At 38.2% G+C, this 19861-nt stretch overlaps 1 protein-coding gene across 4 annotated transcripts; it reads right to left on the bottom strand.

Annotated features, from left to right (window-relative positions):
• Positions 1-7304: 7304 nt before the first annotated feature.
• On the bottom strand, positions 7305-19524 carry ZPBP2 (zona pellucida binding protein 2). 4 transcript variants are annotated; one of them, XM_054457300.2, is made up of 8 exons: positions 17040-19524; positions 16658-16723; positions 14354-14479; positions 13548-13709; positions 12662-12880; positions 12020-12102; positions 9736-9916; positions 7305-8522 (listed from the first exon to the last, which is right to left on the bottom strand). In XM_054457300.2, the coding sequence occupies exons 1-8, from the start codon at positions 17167-17169 to the stop codon at positions 8395-8397; spliced, it is 1095 nt and encodes a 364-aa protein (XP_054313275.1). In that variant the 5' UTR covers positions 17170-19524; the 3' UTR covers positions 7305-8394. The 4 variants fall into 4 exon arrangements, with proteins under 4 accessions (XP_054313275.1, XP_054313277.1, XP_054313274.2 ...); XM_054457302.2 differs by having other exon boundaries at positions 16866-18371; XM_054457299.2 differs by having other exon boundaries at positions 8054-9102; positions 16866-18371.
• Between the last annotated feature and the right edge of the window lie 337 nt (positions 19525-19861).

Here is a 19861-nt window from a genome sequence, read left to right as displayed (position 1 = left end):
TCTCAAAAAACAAAAACCAAAAAAAACCCCAAATACTGGCTGAGTGTGGTGGCTCACACCTGTAATCCCAGAACCCTGGGAGCCCAATGTAGGTGGATCACTAGAGCTCAGAAGTTCGAGACCAGCCTGGGCAACATGGCAAAACCTGGCTCTACCAAAGAAAAAAAAATTAGCTGGGTGTGATGGTGCATGCCTGTGGTCTCAGCTACTCAGGAGGCTGAGGTAAGAGGATTGCTTGAGCCCAGGAGGTGAAGGCTGCAGTGAGCCGAGATCGTACCACTGCACTCTGGCCTGGGTAACAGAGCAAGACCCTGTCTCAAAACAAAACAAAACAAAACAAAATACCATATGTTCTCATAAGTATGAGCTAAGTAATAAGTATGCAAAGGCATACAGAGTGTTATAATGCGTATGACTATTGGAGACTCAGAAGAGGGGAAAGTGGAAGGGGGATGAGGGATAAAAAACTACATATTGGGTACAATGTACACTACCTTGGGTGAGGGGTGCCCTAAAATTTCAGACTTCACCACTATACAATTCAATCATGAAACCAAAACCACTTGTACCCCTAAACCTATTGAAATAAAATTAAAATAAAATAATGCCTAAAAGTAGCATCAACATGTCATTAGAAGTAATAAATAGCTCTATGCCAGAGTAAAATTGTCTATTTCAAGAGACAAAACTGTAAATATATAACACACTTAGAAAACCACAGCAGGATACATAAGCAGTACTGGTAAAATTTAGCCCCCAATATGCGGTGGAATTAGAACTGCTTTATTTTGGAAAGATACAGGTTGAGTATCCCTAATCTGAAAATCTAAAATTTGAAACTTTTCTAAGTGTCGACATGATGTTCAAAGGAAATACTCATTGGAGCACTTTTGATTTCAGATTAGGGATGCATTTTTTATTTTTGCATTAGGGATGCTCAACCAGTAAGTATAATGCAAATATTCCAAAATCTGAAATCTGAAACACTGCTGGTCCCAAGGTTTTTTTTTTTTTTTTTAAAGAGGGTCTTGCTCTGTCACTCAGGCTGAAGTGAAGTGGCATAATCATAGCTCAGCCTCCTGAGTAGCTGACTACAGGTACATGCCACCATACCTAGCTATTTAAATTTTTTTTTGTAGAGATGGGGTCTCACCATGTTGCTCAGGCAGGTCTCAAACTCCTGGCCTCAAGTGATCCTCCTGCTTCAGCCTCCCGAAGTGCTGGGACTACAGATGTTAGCCACTATGCTTGGCCCCAAGTATTTTGAATAAGGGATACTCAACCTGTATGGTGATTGGAAAAAGTAATGAGATATATTTATCAATGTTAATTAGCAATCTGTTATAGTTACACAGGAAACAAAGCCAGCTCACAGTGAAAATAAAACATCACTATCTTGACAGAAAGTCCTCATTTCAGAATAGCTATCTATCAGCAACTGGTTATCATTAGGTTAAAGGAAGAAAAAAAAGTATACCATGCTAACACTGATCAAAGGAAAGCTTGAGTAGCTATATTAATTTTGGACAAAGTAGATATCTGAACAAGGAAAATTATCAGGGATGAAGAATGGTATTACATAATGATAAAGGGGTCAATTCTCCAGGAAGACATAACAGTCCTTTATAGATGCCTAACAACAGAGCATCAAAATAGGTGGGTTAAAAACTAACAGAACTGCAAAGAGAAATAGACAAATCCATTATTATCCTTGGAAACATCAACGCTCTTCTATCAGTGACAGACAAATGCAGCAGGCAGAAAATCAGTAAAGATATAGTTGAACTATGGCATCATCAATCAACTGGATCTAATTGACATTTACAGAATCTGCATCCAACAATAGCAGAATACATATTCTCCTAAAGCTCACATGAAACATTCACCAAGATAAACAACATTCTGCACATAACAGAGTACCTGAGCAAAAAAATTTTAAGAGATGCTTATGTTGTCCAGGCTGGTCTCAAACTCCTGGCCTTAAGCGATCCTTCCTCAGCCTCCCAAGTACTGATCACATTTAAAACAATAAAAGCAAGCCATGCCTGGTGGCTCACGCCTGTAATCCCAGCACTTTGGGAGGCCGAGGCGGGCGGATCGCAAGGTCAGGAGTTCAAGATCAGCCTGGCCAGTATGGTGAAACCCTGTCTCTACTAAAAATACATAAAAATATTAGCCAGGCATGATGGCGGGCGCCTGTAGTCCTAGCTACTTGGGAGGCTGAGGCAGGAGACTCGCTTGAACCAGTGAGGCAGAGGTTGCAGTAAGCTGAGATTGCACCACTGCACTCCCGGTGGGCGAGAGTGAGACTCCGTCTCAAAAAAAAATAATAATAAAAAATAAAGCCAAACACAGTATGCCTGCAGACCACAATGGAATTAGACTAAAAATCAATAACGGAAAGATAGCTGGAAAATTAAAAAATATTTGGAGATTAAACAGTAGGCATCTAAATAACACATGGGTCAAAGAAATCTCAAAAGAAATTTTAAAATATTTTAAACTAAACAAAAATGAAAATACAACTTATAAAAACTTGTGGGATTCAGCAAATGTTTAGAGGGAAATTGATAGCATTGAATGCACATATCAGAAAATAGGAAAAATATAAAATCAATAATCTAAGCATGTGCCTTAGATTAGAGGTACAAGTTTCTGGAAACTAGAGGAAGAAGAGCAACATAAACCTAAAGCAGGCAGAAAAAAAGAACTAATAAGAATTAGAGCAACAATCAATTAAATTGAAAGCAGGGAATCAACAGAGAAAATCAAGGAAACCAAAAGCTGGTTCTTAGAAAACATCAGTAAAATTGATAAAACTCTGGCCAGGCTAACCAGAAAAAAAAGGGGAAGACACAAATTACTAGTATCAGAAATAAAAGAGGGATTATCACTACTAAACATTAATATCATTAATGACATTAAAAGGATAATAAAGGAATATTATAAACAATTCTATAATTTGATAATTGAGATGAAATGAACAAATTACTTAAAGGACAAAACCTATCAAAATGTATACAAGGAGAAACAGATACTCTGAATAGGTCTAGATCTATTAAAGAAATTGAATTTTTTTTTAATTTTTAATTTTAATTTTTATTTTTGAGACAGAGTCTTGCTCTGTTGCCCAGGCTGGAGTGCAGTGGCGTGATCTCGGCTCACTGCAACCTCTGCCTCCTGGGTTCAAGCAATTCTCGTGCCTCAGCCTTCTGAGTGGCTGGGATTACAGGTGCCCGCCACCACGCATGGCTAATTTTTGTATTTTTAGTAGAGACGGGGTTTCACCATGTTGGCCAGGCTGGTCTCCAACAACTGAGCTCAAGTGATCTACCAGCCTCGGCCTCCCAAAGTGCTGGGATTACAGGTGTACACCACCATGTCCAGCCAGAAATTGAATCAATAATTAATAACCTTCCAAGACAGAAAGCATCAGGCCCAGATAGTTTTTTGTTGTTGTTGTTTTGTTTTTCAGTGGCTTAAAACAACACAAATTCCCCAGGAGTTCAAGATCAGCCTGAGCAATATAGTGAGACCCTGTCTCTAAAAAACAAAACAAAACAAAATCACAAAAATTTGCCATCTTACAATTGTGTAGGCCAGAAATACAATATGAGTCTCATTGGGCTAAACACAAGGTGTCTGCAGGACTTTGTTCCTTTTTGGAGGCTCTACAGAAACCATTTCCTTGCCTTTTCCAGCTTCTAGAGGCCACCTGCACTCCTTGGCTCATGGCTATCCTCCTCTGTGTTCAAAGCCAACAACATAACATCTCTCTGACTCTGCTTCTGTCATCCCATCTCTTTCTTTTTCTCCTTTGTTTCTTTCTTCCTGTTTCATAAAGACCCTTGTGTTTACATTGTACCCACCAAGATAGTCAAGTATAATCTCCCTATTTTAATGTTTAGCCACCTTAATTCTGCTGTAACTTTATTTAATTCACCTTTACATGTAATTTAACATACTCACAGGTTTTGTGGATGAAGATGCGGACATCCTTGAGGGGCCTTTATTCTGCCTGCTACACTATTCCAGCCCCTTCACTATGATTTTTAAGTACATTCCAGTATTTGTTAGAGGCCCAGACAGCTTTACTGGTGAATTCCACCAAACATTTAAGAAATAAATGACACGTATCCTCTATAATCTCTTCCATAAAAACTGAAGCAAAGGGAATACTTCCTAACTCATATCCTATGAGGCCAGCATTACTCTAATACTAAAACCAGATAAAGATATTACAAAAAGTAAAACTCCAGACTAATGTATCTCATGAACATAAATGCAAAAATCCCTAACAGAATATTAGCAAATTAAATCCAACAATGTATAAAAATATTTATTCACATAGCCGAGAAGGATTTATTCCAAATATGCAATGCTGGTCCAACATTTAAAAATTAATTAATGTAATCCATAACATTAACAGGCTAAAGAAAAATCATAAGATCATATCAATAAATGCAGAAAATGCATTTGACAAAATCTACTACCCATTTGTGATAAAAATTCTCAGCAAACTAGGAATAGAGGGATTTTTTAACTTAACAAAGAAAGTCTACAAAAAGTCTATAACTAACATCACACTTAATGGTGAGAAACTAGATGTTTTCCCTTTCTTTTAGACTGGGCATGAGGCAAGGATATCCCCTCTCACCGCTCTTATTCGACATTATACTCAAAGTCCTAGCTGATGCGATAAGATAAGAAGGAAAATAAAAGGTATACAGATTGGAAAGGAAGAAATAAAACTGTCTTTGTTCACAGATGATATGATTGTCAATGTAGAAAATCCCAAGGAATAGGCAAAAAATTCCTGGAACTAAGTAATTATAGTAAAGTCACAGGACATAAGGTTAATATACAAAAGTCTATTGCCTTTCTATATAACAGCAGTGAACATTTGGACTTTGAAATTAAAAGGACAATATCATTTATATTAGCATGAAAAAATCAAATATTAAGGCATAAATATAATAATAAATGTACAGGATCTATATGAGGAAAACCACAAAACTCCAATAAATCAAAGAATATCTAAATAAATGGAGAGACATTCCATTCATAGATGGGAAGAACTAATATTGTTATCATGTTAATTCTCCCCAACTTGACGTATAGATTCACTGTAATCCTAAACAAGCTCCAAGCAAGTTATTTTGTGGTTATCAACAAAATGATTCTAAGGTTTACATGGAGCAGCAAAAGACTCAGAATAACACCAAACTAAAGAACAAAGTCAGAGGATCGACGCTACTCAAATGTGAGACTTACTATACAGTAATCAAGACAGTGTGGTATTGACAAAATAACAGACAAAATGATAATGGAGCAGAATAAAGAGCCCACACACAGACCCTTACAAATGTAGTCAACTAATCTTTGACAAAGGAGCAAAGGAGCAAATGTTATTCAATGGAGGAAGAACAGTCTGTTCAACAAATGGTGCTGGAACAATTGGATATCAATATGCAAAAAAATGAATCTAGACATACAATTTATACTTTTCATAAAAACTAACTTCAAATGGATATTAGACTTACATATAAAACATAAAACTATATAACTTCTAGAAGATAACACGAATATCTAGTTACCTTAGGTTTGGCAATGAGTTTTCAGATATGACAACAAAAGCATGACCCATGAAAGAAAAATTATCAAGTTGGATTTTATTAAAATTAAAAACTTCTTCTCTGTGAAAGGCATTGTTGAAGGAATGAAAAGCTGAAGGAATAAAGCGAAAGAATTTTTTTTCGCAAATTTTCACAAAGAATGTGAAAAAATCTTTGCAAATGTATTTAATTAAAAATTTTGAAAAAAAGAAAAAAAAGATGTCACCTTGTCAGATGTCAGTCAGCTCAAGCTGGTTGATAATGTTGTCTATGTCTTCTACATCCTTTATGATTTTTGTACCAGCTGTTCTATCAATTATTGACAGTAAATTATTGAAATATTCAATTATTGTTATCAAGTTATCTATTTTCCTTTTTTTAATTCTTTACATTTTGACTTGAATATTTTGAAGCTCTGTTAGGTGCAGATACTTTATTTCTTCTTGTTGTATTTAACCTGTGTTCATTATGAAACACCCCTTTCATGCTGAGTAGTACTTGCTTTAACATCTATTTTGCCTGATATAGATATATTCACTTGAGCTATATTATGGTTACTGCTTGTATAGTGTCTATATTTTTTATTTTTACTTTGGGACTATTAGTGTCTTTGAATCTATTGCATTTCTTTTGCAGGTAGTGATGGTTGAATTTTTCTTTTTACTCTGACAATTTCTGCCTTTTGACTGCATTAGAACTATAACATTTAATACAATTATTGATATGGTTGTACTTAAATTTACCATTTTGCTAATTGTTTTCTGTATTTCTCCTGTATTTTTGTTGTTGTTTGTTCCTTATTTTATCTTTAACTGGCTTCTTTTTGTTAAATAATGTTTTCCAGTGTAGATTTTTAGTTTTTCTGTTTTTGAGTTGTATTATTTCAGTTGTTTTCTAAGTGGTAGTGCCAGTGATTGCAATATGCGTATTATCCTATCACAGTCTACTTCAGATTAATACGTAAACTTAGTTCTAGGAAAATACAGAACCTTGCCTTCAACATTGCTTCACTTTCTTTCTTGTCTTTTGTAATTTATTATCATATATATTACATGCATATATGTTGCAATCTATTAATATAGTCTTTAATTTATTGTGTTAATAAACTTAATGTCTTTTAAAATTACTGAGAAAATAAATTGGAAGATTAACTAAAAAAAATTTGTATCCAAAATAGACAAAGTCCAGCCTGGGCGATGGAGCAAGACTCTGTTTCACAAAACAAAACAACAACAACAACAACAAATATATATATATATATATATATATATATATATGCAAAGAACTCTTAGAATTCAACAATAAGAGAATTAAGAACCCAGTTAAATAATGGGCAAAGGATATGAACGGACACCTCACCAAAAAGATACACAGATGGCAAATAACCATATGAAAAGATGTTCAACATCAGATGTCATTAGGGAATTGCAAATTAAAACAATAAAATACCACCATACACCTATTAGAATGGTCAAAATTAAAAAAAAACTAACAATACCAAATGCTGGGAAGGATAAGGATAACAGGAATACTTTTTCATTGCTGGTGAATGCAAAATGGTAAGCCACTTTGGGAGACAGTATGGCAGTTTCTCATAAAACTACATAGTCACACTCCGGCAGTCATATTCCTAGGTTATTTACACAATTGGGTTGAAAACTTATGTTCATACAAAAACCTACACACAAATGTTTATAGCGGCTTTATTTTTAATCACCAAAAACTGGAAGCAATCAAGATTTCCTTAATGGGCGAATGGATAAACACACTATGCTATATCCATACAATGAACATTATTCAGCAATAAAAAATGAGCTATCAAGTCACAAAAAGACATGGAGGAAACTTAAACGCATATTGCTAAGTGAAAGAAGCCAGTCTAAAAAGTCTACGTACTGCCTAATTCCAACCAACTACATGACATTTTGGAAAAGGCAAAACTGTAGAGACAGTAAAAAGATCAGTGGTTGCCAGGGCACGGGAGGAGGGATAAATAAGTGAAGCACAGACGATTTTGAGGGTGGTGAAACTATTCTGTATGAGACTGCAATGGTGCACACATGCCATCATGAATTTGTCAAAACCCACATAACCTTACAACACAATGAATCTTAATGTGAACTATGGGCTATAATTAATAATAAATTAATATTGGTTCATCATTTGTAACAAATGTGCCACACTAATGCAACATCTTAATAATAGGAGAAATTGTGTAAGGAGGAATGAGGGTATGCGGTGCGGTGGGTGTATGGAACTCTATATATTATCTGCTCTATTATTCTGTAAACCTAAACCTATACTTTAAAAAATACAGTATATTAATTTGTCTTAAAAAATAAAATCATAGGGACCAAAATAAATAACTTTTTTGGTTCTAATACAAAGATAATATACACGCCTTTATATCATACAAGAGTGATTCCAAACAAATAAATATATGGAGAGTATAAAATTTTTATTTTATTATACTTTGATACTCTTCTTGACCTTACTATACTCTTAGGTACACAGCAACATACCGTTTGTAAACAATAAAACATTTCATTAAAAATAATCCATTAAAACTTCAAGTTTCCTTTGTACACTAGAGATACTGGATTAAATGCCTTCTTAGAAATGCCATGTTAACCATTTATTTTAAAGTTTCTAAAATGCATGTTTTCCAGTGGTTTGGTCTTACTGATTTTACTTAATGGAACTATATCTATGATGCTCTGGGATGTGAAAATCATCTTATGTCCCCGACTTCCACAAGTAAGTAACAACGCTTTCACCTCTAATCTTCATATTGCTGATTTTTGTTTGAAGTTTGTGGGCAAGATTTAGCTCCATAGGTAAGGACGGAAACGCAGGTCTGACAAGTTACATTAACATCAGGACTAAAAGTCGCAGGACTACAAACCACTGCAGAGGAAAACACAGGGAGTAATTATAATTTAGAGGTATTTTATGCCTCTACCACTTGGAGGTATTCTATACCAACAATATAAATCTGCCTTTAATATCACACCATTTCAGTACTCATATTATACCAGGTAATGTTCAGCCCATTTAAGTTGTGGAAGATTATGTGAGTTTCAAACTTTATAATTTGATGATCTTAAAGACAGGAGAAAGTGAGAATCCTATTTTTTCTTTTACTATCAGCATTTTACAGTATCTTCTGCAGTGCCCCATTTATGAGTTCCTATTTCTAGTTTTCTAGTTCCTATTTCCTAGTTCTCTGCTTTCTAGGTAGGACCATTCTGTTTTCCTTCATTGTACAGTAGCTTAAGACAGAACATTATAGAAATGTTTATAATACAAGAGAGTACATCAGGAAGAGTAATATACATTAAAATAACTATATTTAGAAATTTGGGCTTTGGCTGGGCGCCGTGGCTCATGCCTGTAATCCCAGCACTTTGGGAGGCCAAGGCAGGCAGATTGTTTGAGCTCAGGAATTCAAGACCAGTCCGGACAACAGGGCGAAACTCTGTCTCTACTAAAAATACAAAAATTAGTCAGTAAAAATACAAAAATTACAGATTGCACACCTGTAATCCTGGCTACTCAGGAGGCTGAGGTTGAAGGATGGTTTGAGCTTGGGAGGCAGAGTTGCCATAAGCTGAGACTGCACCACACTGCACTGCAGCCTGGGTGACAGAGCCAGATTCCATCTCAAAAAAAAAAAGGGCCAAGCATGGCAGCCCACACCTATAATCCCAGTACTTTGGGAAGCCAAGGCAGACGGATCCTTTGAGGTCAGGAGTTCAATCGAGACCAGCCTGGCCAACACGGTGAAACTCTGTCTCTACTTTTTACAAAAATTGCCAGCTGTGGTAGCTACTGGGGAGGCTGAGGCAGGAGAATCACTTGAACCCTGGAGACGAAGGTTGTGGTGAGCTCAGATGACGCCACTGCACTCCAGCCTGGGTGACAGAGTGAGACTCTATCTCAAAAAAAACAAAAAAAAATTGGGGCTTTGAATTTTTACTTCCCTTTAGCTAAATATATATATATATTTTTTGGTAAGAGAATCACTGTAAAGATTCTATTCAGTTATGCCAAGTGAATTACTTATATATTCTTCTGACTCTATAACCTAAATATTTAGATATTTATATTTTATAGTTACCACAACAGCTAGCGCAATTACTGTGTAGACCTTCATTTTTTCCAAAGCCTGGTCGACAGCTATCCAGACGTACTACTTGCAAACTGTGGTCCACAAAATGCATTGCTGGTAGAGTTTTATTAAAGTTATGGTAGAAAATATATGCTTGGCTCCGAAAAAATTCTTCTATTCGATCTCTTGCCTAAGGTTGAAAAATACCAGAGAAAGGTACAATTACTAAACCACGAACCAAATTCATCCTCCAGTATCACAGGCAATAATGTACTGTAAGCATGCCATACTTTACGTAGATAAATTCCTGAAAAGGTGTGTGTTAACACCAAAATTAGTCTAGCCTTGACCTTATCAACTGTTGTCAATTAATATGTGCAATGGTTAAGAAAAATTGGCTGGGAGCGGTGGCTCATGCCTGTAAACCCAGCACTTTGGGAGGCCAAGGCGGGCAGATCACGAGGTCAAGAGTTCGAGACCATCCTGGCCAACATGGTGAAACTCCGTCTCTATTAAAAATACAAAAATTAGCTGGGTGTGGTGGCATGTGCCTGTAGTCCCAGCTACTCAGGAGGCTGAGGCAGGAGAATTGCTTGAACCTGGGAGGCGGAGGTTGCAGTGAGCCAAGATCGTGCCACTGCACTCCAGCCTGGTGACAGAGCGAGACTTCGTCTCAGAAAAAATAAATAAATAAAAATAAAAATAAAAATTAAAATTAAGATTAGGCTGGGCGTGGTGGCTCACGCCTGTGATCCCAGCACTTTGGGAGGCAGAGGTGGGCGGATCATTTGAGGCCATGAGTTCAAGACCAGCCTGGCCAACATGGTGAAACCTCGTCTCCACTAAAAAATACAAAACTTAGCCAGGTGTAGTGGCAGGCACCTGTAATCCCAGCTACTCGGGAAGCTGAGGCACAAGAATCACTTGAATCCAGAGGCAGAAGTTGCAGTGAGGTGAGACTGCACAGCAGCCTGGGTGACAGAATGAGACTCCATCTCAAAAACAAAACAAAATAAAATGAAAAGAAAAAATAAGATTTTTGAATTATTTGCAATGTCTATCCCATATGTAGATAATTATATCTAATTTCCATGATCATCAAAGAAAAAGAGCCAAACAAAATGGAAAGTAAGACTTTTCTTGGCCGGGCGCGGTGGCTCATACCTGTGATCCTAGCACTTTGGGAGGCAGATATGGGCAGATCACTTGAGGTCAGGAGTTTGAGACCAGCCTAGCCAACATGGTGAAACCCCATCTCTGATAAAAACACAAAAAATTAGCTGGGTGTGGTGGTGTGCACCTTTAGTCCCAGTTACTTGGGAGGCTGAGGCAGGAGAATTGCTTGAACCTGGGAGGTGGAGGTTGCAGTGAGCTGAGATGGCCACCACTGCACTCCAGCCTGGGCAACAGAGCAAGACTCTGTCTCAAAAAAAAAAAAAAGACTTTTCTTTAATCAGCATTATAAACCGATGATGTAAATTTTGGGTTTTTGAGCACAGAATTTAATAATAACTAATTCTAACTAAGTGCTTCTCATAAGCCATGCACAGTATCAATTAAGGACATGAGCTCAGGAACTAGACCAGAGAGTGAAGGGATTTTTAAGACTATGTCCTTAGCCTCTGAGGATGGTAGAGGGGAGAGCAACTATTATGACCAATACAGATATAATTTTGGAAGCACCATTGGCTTAACGTAGGGTGACATGTTTGTGAAGTTGTTCTTTAAGCCACTATTTAATCATCATTTGGGGAACAAAGACCAGGGATCTATCCTTCTGTCATAGATAAAATACATAATACTAACCTTGGGAACTATCTAATATTACAGATGTGCTACTCCAAAATAACACATCTTGATACTCCAGCTCTTTTTTGAGAAAGAAAAAAAATCACATCTTGAAATAACTAAGAATCTCATAATCTCAGCTTAAAAAACTGAAACCAAAAATCAATAATACTTGAAAAATCAATATTATTAATACTTCATATTCGTTTTTTAAAAAATAATTTTTCCTCCATAGAAATGTTTTTATTATTGATAAATATTCACAAGATGGAGAAATAGGTTTTTAAAGAAACGTTTCAATATAACGAAGTATTTACAACAATTTTTTAAATAGCTTTATTGATTTTCAAATACTTCCTCCTTGGCTGAGCAGGAAGATCACTTGAGCCCAGGAGTTTTCGGCTGCAGTGAGCTATGGTCGCACCACTGCACTCCAGCCTGGGTGACACCCTGTCTCTAAAAAAAGAAAAAGACAAATACTTCTTCCTTACCATGAAATTCTCACCTGGAGGATATTATGATTAGTGGTATCTTCACAGTCAACAGATCCATTGCAAGCACCTTTCCACCCTGGGGCAAAAGGATTAACTGAAGAGAAAAAAAACGATAGCATCACAAAGGGATTCCGAAAAGTTCCAAACATTTCAATAAAGGTCCAAGTGCTGAATTCCATGTGCATGCAGGCACATGTTTAGTCCAGCTATCTAATCCTAGTAATAAAACAAGGTGCACAATTTGAATAATTTATACTTGATGGTTTCACTCCATCTGGGGGCTAATGTAAGTAACTACAAGGCTTTAAAATGAATAGAAATAAATTTGGTTTGGTTATTCACTTTTACTAAGTTTTAAAAAATACAATTTAAAATTCTGTAAGAAGTTATAAGTGAAACATTAGCTGCATAAAGCCTGTATTAATAAAATATTGATTTTTAAGAAGCAACAATATGTCATATTTGAAAGTAATTAATTAGTGTGTTAAGTTTTAAAACCACAAACAGGCTAAGGTCAACTACATACTTTAGTGCTTAACAAACATGTAAGACCTATTACTTTTAAAATATCTTATATTAATATGGCAATTAATTCTGTAATCTATTATGGTTCAGGACTAAATTCAAAATTAAAGAAATTTTAAAAATTTTACCTTGAAATGCTATAAATAGCTCATATATGAGGCCATGTTCTGGAATTTCAACAGAATGGCATTTATATGATGGCTCTATGACATGGCATGACAAATCAGACATTAGATTATCCAAGATTTTCTTCAGCACTCTAAAGAATACATCATTGTATCTCCCTATACAAGACTTTGTGGTAAAACGTACAGCCATCTGATATGAATAATCAGGTTCTCGATAGGCTTTAAAAAAAGAAAGATGAGAGTGAAAACAATCGTGCCTAGCATTAATTTCCTCTACCAAACAATTTTCAAATACCATGTAATACTAAATCCCATCAATCTTGCAATCAGCATAGAAACTTATCTAATAACGTTTTATCAGTTAGTCCTCACAAAAATACATAAAACTATTAACTTTAATGAAAAATGTTATTTTCATCTGATACATTATCTACTTGGTACAACAAGAGAAATAGCTTCTGTGGGTTGACTATATAGATAACAGTATCAAGAAAAAGAAAGACTTTTTGGGGAGGGCCTTAATTCACAGAAATTGTCATTGCTGTCAGCACAACCCAGTGAAAGGATCATTAACTTGCTTTTATAGAATTAAAGATCAGTTTTTAAATTACCTGCTAAATTGTGATAAAGTAAATGTGCTTGCATATCTAGATAGAGGCAAGTAGGGAGCTGAAAGAAGATTATTTTAGGATAAACTATCTTGATGTCAACTTAAGAGTTTGCTTAGTCTCAAAATATTTTGTCTCAAAATACATCCCAAAATATTTTGTAAGTCATAATTGGTGACAGTCACCTATTACAGACTCATTTTCATTAAATGAAGAAACCATACACTTAATTACGATCCAAACTAAATGTATAAGTTAAAATGTGCCTAAATTCTTACCAAAGACCATAAAGTCATATCTCTTTTTGACTGTTTTTTCTTCTTGGGTTTCTGCTTTAACAGTCTTATAAGAAAGAGTACATGTGTAAAGTCCAGACAAAGGCTCCAAAAAATCTTTCACCATCAGCTGTCCAGTTTTAGTTATATTTATTCTATTATTTCCTAAACAGAATAGTAGATTACTTATTTAACATATAACATATCAAACATTATTTAGTATACTTGGAGTTACAAATAGATACAAAAATTTTAAAAATTAATGAACTATCTCAACTTTAAGAATCTCACAAAATCTTAATTCTGTCATATTACTCTGTGGAAGACGACATGAGATAAGTACACTTTTGAAATATATTTTGGTTTTCTTTGTTTCTTGGCATCTAGTTTCAATTGGTTCATACCAGTAATTCAGAAAAAGATTACACTGCTCTGTAGTATTATACAATTTCTTCAGACAAGAAACTAATTAATAATACTTATGTTCCAAGGCACTCTAACATGATGAAAAATTATATATTAGATATTTCATCTCCTATTACTGGTACTACAATGATAAATTTTAGGTTTTATAAAGACCTTTGAATTAATACAGCTCTGAGAAGCAGGGCACAAAAATTACTGCTTCAGTTTTTGCATAAGGAGAAAATAAGGAAGTGGCCAAAATATAACATGATTTTTCTAAGTAGGGAGCAAGAGAAACTGCCATTAAAATTAAATTTCAATTTGTTCTTTCCAATAAGTACTAGTGATTTTCTAAAAATACGTTCACATCATTAAAATAAAGTACATATTAACATCAAATTTACCTGTCAACGTCTTTTCATTAGGCCCAATCCATAAGTAGGTGGGGTCCACTATTTCTTTTTTAGAAAGTTTAAAATCCATACACATAAGGACTGGACTATTTTGATGTAACTTTACATATATTTTGTCTGTGATGAAATAAAACAATGTATAACTACATTATATAGCAACATTAAATTAAGAAATATACTCCTACCATTTTGTGCTGAAGACACGAATTAGCTCTTGTTGGATTTCACTATTTTAAAAATCAATACATAACATTTAGAACGCTCGTCTGAAGTCCTTTTTGCTTCTCATAGTAAGTTTTTAAAAACTCTACACTGAGTCATGATATTTTTCCATATTACAGTTTATAAAAATACACGATACATTTAAAGTTCATTTTAATGTACAGATTCAGAACTCACTCAAATCATAATTTTTTGGAGGGCTGGTGGAAGCAATTCAAAGTTCAGAAAAGGCCTGGGCACGGTGGCTCACGACTGTGATCCCAGCATTTTGGAAGGCCGAGGGAGCGGATCGCTTGAGTCCAGGAGTTTAAGACCAGCCTGAAGAAAATGGCAAAACCCCCTCTCTACTAAAAACACAAAATTTAGCTTGGCGTGGTAATGAGGGCCTATAATCCCAGCTACCCAGGAGGCTGAGGGAGGAGACTCACTTGAACCCAGGAGGCAGAAGCTGCAGTGAGCCGAGACTGCACCACTGCACTCCCACCTGGGCAACAAAGCAAGACTCCCTCTCAAAGAAAGTTCAGAAAAAGACTTCAGCAAAACTATTTTAAAGATGATCAGCCGGGAGCGGTGGCTCATGCCTGTAATCCCAGCACTTTGGGAGGCCGAGGTGGGTGGGTCACCTAGCTCCGGAGTTCAAGACCAGCCTGGCCAACAATGGTGAAACCCCGTCTCTACTAAAAATATAAAAAAATTTGCCAGGCATGGTGGTGGGCGCCTGTAATCCCAGCTACTTGGGAGGCTGAGGCAGAAGAATTGCTTGAATCCAGGAGGCGGAGGCTGCAGCCAGCCGAGATCACACCACTGCACTCCAGCCTGGGCAATGGAGTGAGATGCTGTCTTTTTTTTTAAAAAAAAAAACAAAAACAAAAACAAAAGATTGGCTGGTGCTGTGGCTCATGCCTGTAATCCCAGCACTTTAGGAGGCTAAGGAGTGTGGATCACCTGAGGTCAGAAGTTCGAGACCAGCCTGGCCAACATGGTGAAACCCTGTCTCTACTAAAAATACAGAAATTAGCTAGGTGTAGTGGTGCACGCCTGTAATCCCAGCTACTAGGGAGGCTGAAGCAGGAGAATCTCTTGAACCCAGGAGACGGAGGTTCCAGTGAGCCGAGATTGTGCCATTGCACTCCAGCCTGGGCGACAGAGTGAGACTGTCAAAAAATAAAGAAAGGAAAGAAAAGAAAGAAAAGAAAAGAAAAGAAAAAGAAAGAGAGATCAATGGCCAGCCTGGGCGACAGAGTGAGACTGTCAAAAAAAGAAAGAAAGGAAAGAAAGAAAGAAAGAGAGAAAAGAAAGAAAGAAAGATGATCATGATCACCCTAAGGGAAACCTGATGTTTAACCGTAAATTTTCCCCATTGGGAACAATAATTAAGCCTATCTGGGGCATACTAGGAAGATGTGCGATTACTTCTTGTTTCTGGTTTGGTGGACAGAACGATGGTATGCTTGGACTCACTGCAACCCAGAAAGATATTAATTTTAAAGCCTACTGAATGCCAGGCTCTGAGCACATAAAGACAACGTCCTACAATTTGGTTGGGGGTCGGGGAGAGAACCCAAACACAGAAGGAGTCTAAACATGACAAGTTCTATCAACTGGCTCCATTTATCTAAAATTAGCTATGTAACTAATTTTCCTTGGGAAAGTTTCACTGCAGAGATAAAGGACATTTGAGCTGAGCCCTGAAGGATGCGTGGGAGTTTTTCCAGTTAATAACGGGAGGATTAAAGATATTCCAAACAGAAGGCCTTGGAAATCACTCCTTTGCGTGGGTTTCCCGCGTTGCAAAGCAGCAGAGACACCTGGAAGTGAGATGGCATCAGAGAAAGAGATCTGGAATAAATCCCACCCCTTGGTGAGCTGTAAGGCTTTAAAGCAAGGCGACACAATAGGGGTCGCTGTAAGGACGAAAAAATGCGACCGTCGTGAAATGCCAAGCAGATGCTCAGTATAATAGATGCTCAATAAACGCTGGCTCGTTCCCCTTCTCTCCAGGAAGCTCTTCCGGGAAGAGCTTCGCAGTTCCGGCCCCTCCAATGGGCCCGCGTGTGCAGAGGCCCTTATTACCTGGCTGTCCTGTCTTGCCATAAATGAAGCCCTTCGTATTGAATAAGGTAGAACGCGGGCATCGGACTGCGGAGGAAAGAAAACACTGACTTTTAGTTAGAAGAGGAGCGGGGTTCAGAGTCGGGCAGGGCACGACGAGGCGAAGGAGGCAAGACCGGGAAGCTCGGGCAGAGGGAGAGGCCTGGGGACCGGGCGGAGGGAGCCCCACCTCCTGTGAGGCACCAGAGCACCGCGGGAAGTAGGACCCACGTTCGCATCACGGCTCAGGGGCTGGCGTCGCAGGAGGCGTCGAGGGACAGACTCCCTCCTACCTCAGCCCTGGCCCAACACCTCCCCACCTCCTCCACAGTGCGGAGCAGAACGCCGGGGTCGCCTCCCCTACCCGTCGGTCGCCACCGCGGGAGCGGACGCGCAGGAGAACGCGTGCGTGCTTCGATTCTCGCGCGCGGGGGCGGGGCGATGGCGCAGCAGGCGAACGCCAGATCCTCTCGCGCCCACGCTGCCGCAGGCATGCCAACTCTTCGCGCCTCGCCTCCGGCGCCATTTTCCCGCGCTCCTGGCCCCTTGCTGTCTCAGCGGAGAGGAAGGGAGGAAGAGAATAAAGGAAAAGAAGCCACGGTGTCGCGTTCTGGGGATTCCCCAGTCTAGGGGCTGAAGGGATCAAGGAGAGAACACCGCAGGTCCCAAGGACCGTGGTGGCGTAGGGCGGCTAGGGGATGCGATGAGGAATACCCTAGGAAGGGGACCTGAGGAAGGCAGAGACTTGTGACAATTTCCTCCTCACGTGAAGCAGAGAGGCCCGCGTGGGGATTTCCTACGCCTCTCTTCTCATGAACGCTGAAACTGTGTCGAATCTCTTTCAAACTGACACGCGATTTTTACCTAATTGCATTCTTTACCAGCAAGACCAAGACCCAGAAGAGCCACTACTGAGCCAAGAAGGCGCCTCCGGGCCTTCCCACTCTAGAGGAACGTTGAATCTTCATTTTCACTTCAAGTATGAGGCGATGTGAGAGACCTCCCGCAGTGCAAACGTATCTAGGTTGATGACGTGACCTTGTTTTAAAAATGGGCCCAGTTGTAAGGCCCATTGGCCTTTTCTGTAGGGATGGATGATTAGTCAAGATCGGGGAGCTCCAAAGGGGATCATGCCCGCGTCTTTGATGGTTCCTTCTTGGCCACTAGTTTGGTGGCCCGAAAGGCCCTGTGTGTTGTCTCTTTCTTAGCAGCGGGACACCACTCTCAGTAGTGGTTTTGAGTAGGCTGGTTAGTAGAGAGAGCCCAAGGTTCAGACAGGGTGCAGAATGGTTATTTTGGGTGAGATCAAGAGTTTTCGGTTTTATTTCCTTTGAGCCGAGTCAGTACTTGGACTCTCTCATATGGTCCAGGAGCAACCTTTGTCAGTAATTTCATTTTTAGTCACTGTTAATTTTACCTACATAGCATAAGCCATGAAATGTGACTCAGTGAGTCAGATCCACCCATTGTCAGTTACCATGTCTGGATTCATGGTCTGGTCTCAACTGTTCTCTTCTTAAGGTGATGATAATGAAGACAGATTTAGGCATTATCTTTGATTCCCTACAAGTTCGTCATTCCAGTTTTAGTCAAAGTACATTATATATCCACAGTGTGTTTTATTGACTTCTCGGTTATTGTAAGTAATTGATCCTTGTAAATCCTATGTGATAAACTAAATCCTATGAGAGGAGACTTAACCAAATGAGTAATAGTTGTCTGTCAAAAGTACCCATCCTCTCTTTTTATATAAACTTTTTGTTTTAGAAGAGTTTTAGATTTACAGAAAAATTGCAAAAACAGTACAGAGAGTTTTTACATACTCCCTCCTAATTTTCCCTATTATTGACATCTTACATTGGTATGGTACATTTCTTACAATTAATGAACGGATATAGATATATTAGTATTAACTGAAGTCCAAACTTTATTCAGATTTCCTTAGTTTTTTACTCAATGTCCTCCCTACCTCGTTTGTTTTTTTGCTCCAGGATCTCATGCGGGATCCCACATTACCTATAGTCATCATATCTCCTTAGATTCCCCTTGGCTGTGTCAGACTTTTTTTGTGTTTGAAGGTCTTGACCTGGCTTTAATTGGTGAGGTATTTTGTAGAATGCCTCTCTACTGGAATTTGGTGTCTTTCTCCATATTAGACTAGAATTATGGATTCTTAGGAGGAAGATTACAGAGATAAAATGACATTCTCATCACATCATAGCAAGGGGACATACTATCAACATGCCTTATCACTTGATGTTAACCTTGGTCTGCTGGCTGAGGTACTGTTTTTCAGGTTTCTCCACTGTCAACTTATTCCCCTGCTTTCATACTATACTCTTCGGAAGGAAGTCACTTTGTGCACCCACACTTAAAGAGTGGGGATTTATGCTGCATCGCCTTGAAGGTGGAGTAGCTACATAAGTTCTTTTACCAATCCACTTTTAATCCCCTTAGGTATCACTCTCGGGAGTCCAAAATACTCAGTATTGAACTATTTACAGAGTACTAACACGTTCCACTGTCAAATATACAGAAGAACATTGTAATGGAAAATCATAAAGTTTCCTTACAACTTTTTTTTTTTGAGACGAAGTCTCGCTCTGTTGCCCAGGCTGGAGTTCAGTGGCAAGATCTCGGCTCACTGCAACCTCCGCCTGCTGGGTTCAAGCGATTCTCCTGCCTCAGCCTCCTGAGTAGCTAGGATTAGAGGCATGCACCACCACGCCCAGCTAGTTTTTGTATTTTTAGTAGAGATAGTATTTTGCCATGTTGGCCAGGCTGGTCTCGATCTCCTGACCTCATGATCCACCTGCCTTGGCCTCCCAAAGTGCTGGGATTACAGGCGTGAGCCACTGCGCCTGGCTTACAACTTTTTCATAACCAAATAACTTTTCATCCTCATACCATCCCTGTGAAATTTTACAGTTCCTCTTCTGCTACTTTTGATGTGCTATTTTTGCTTTTAGAAACTAACAAACAACAAATTTCCCCTTTCAGTACTAAAATTAGACATAGTGTTTAGATTATTTCTCCAAAATTGACATCCTGCAGAACTCCCAACTCATACTGTTATAGAGATGCTACTGTGGTGCTTAAAGCCAGTGTAGTTTTTCACCCACTTGAATATATTTATATATACACACATCACATAGACTGCCTATACCAACGACATACTATTGTTTA

This window comes from Pongo pygmaeus, chromosome 19 (assembly GCF_028885625.2).
Source record: "Pongo pygmaeus isolate AG05252 chromosome 19, NHGRI_mPonPyg2-v2.0_pri, whole genome shotgun sequence".
NCBI lineage: Eukaryota > Metazoa > Chordata > Mammalia > Primates > Hominidae > Pongo > Pongo pygmaeus.
The sequence above is the reverse complement of the archived record's forward strand: the minus strand, read 5'-3'. Positions and strand labels throughout refer to the sequence as shown.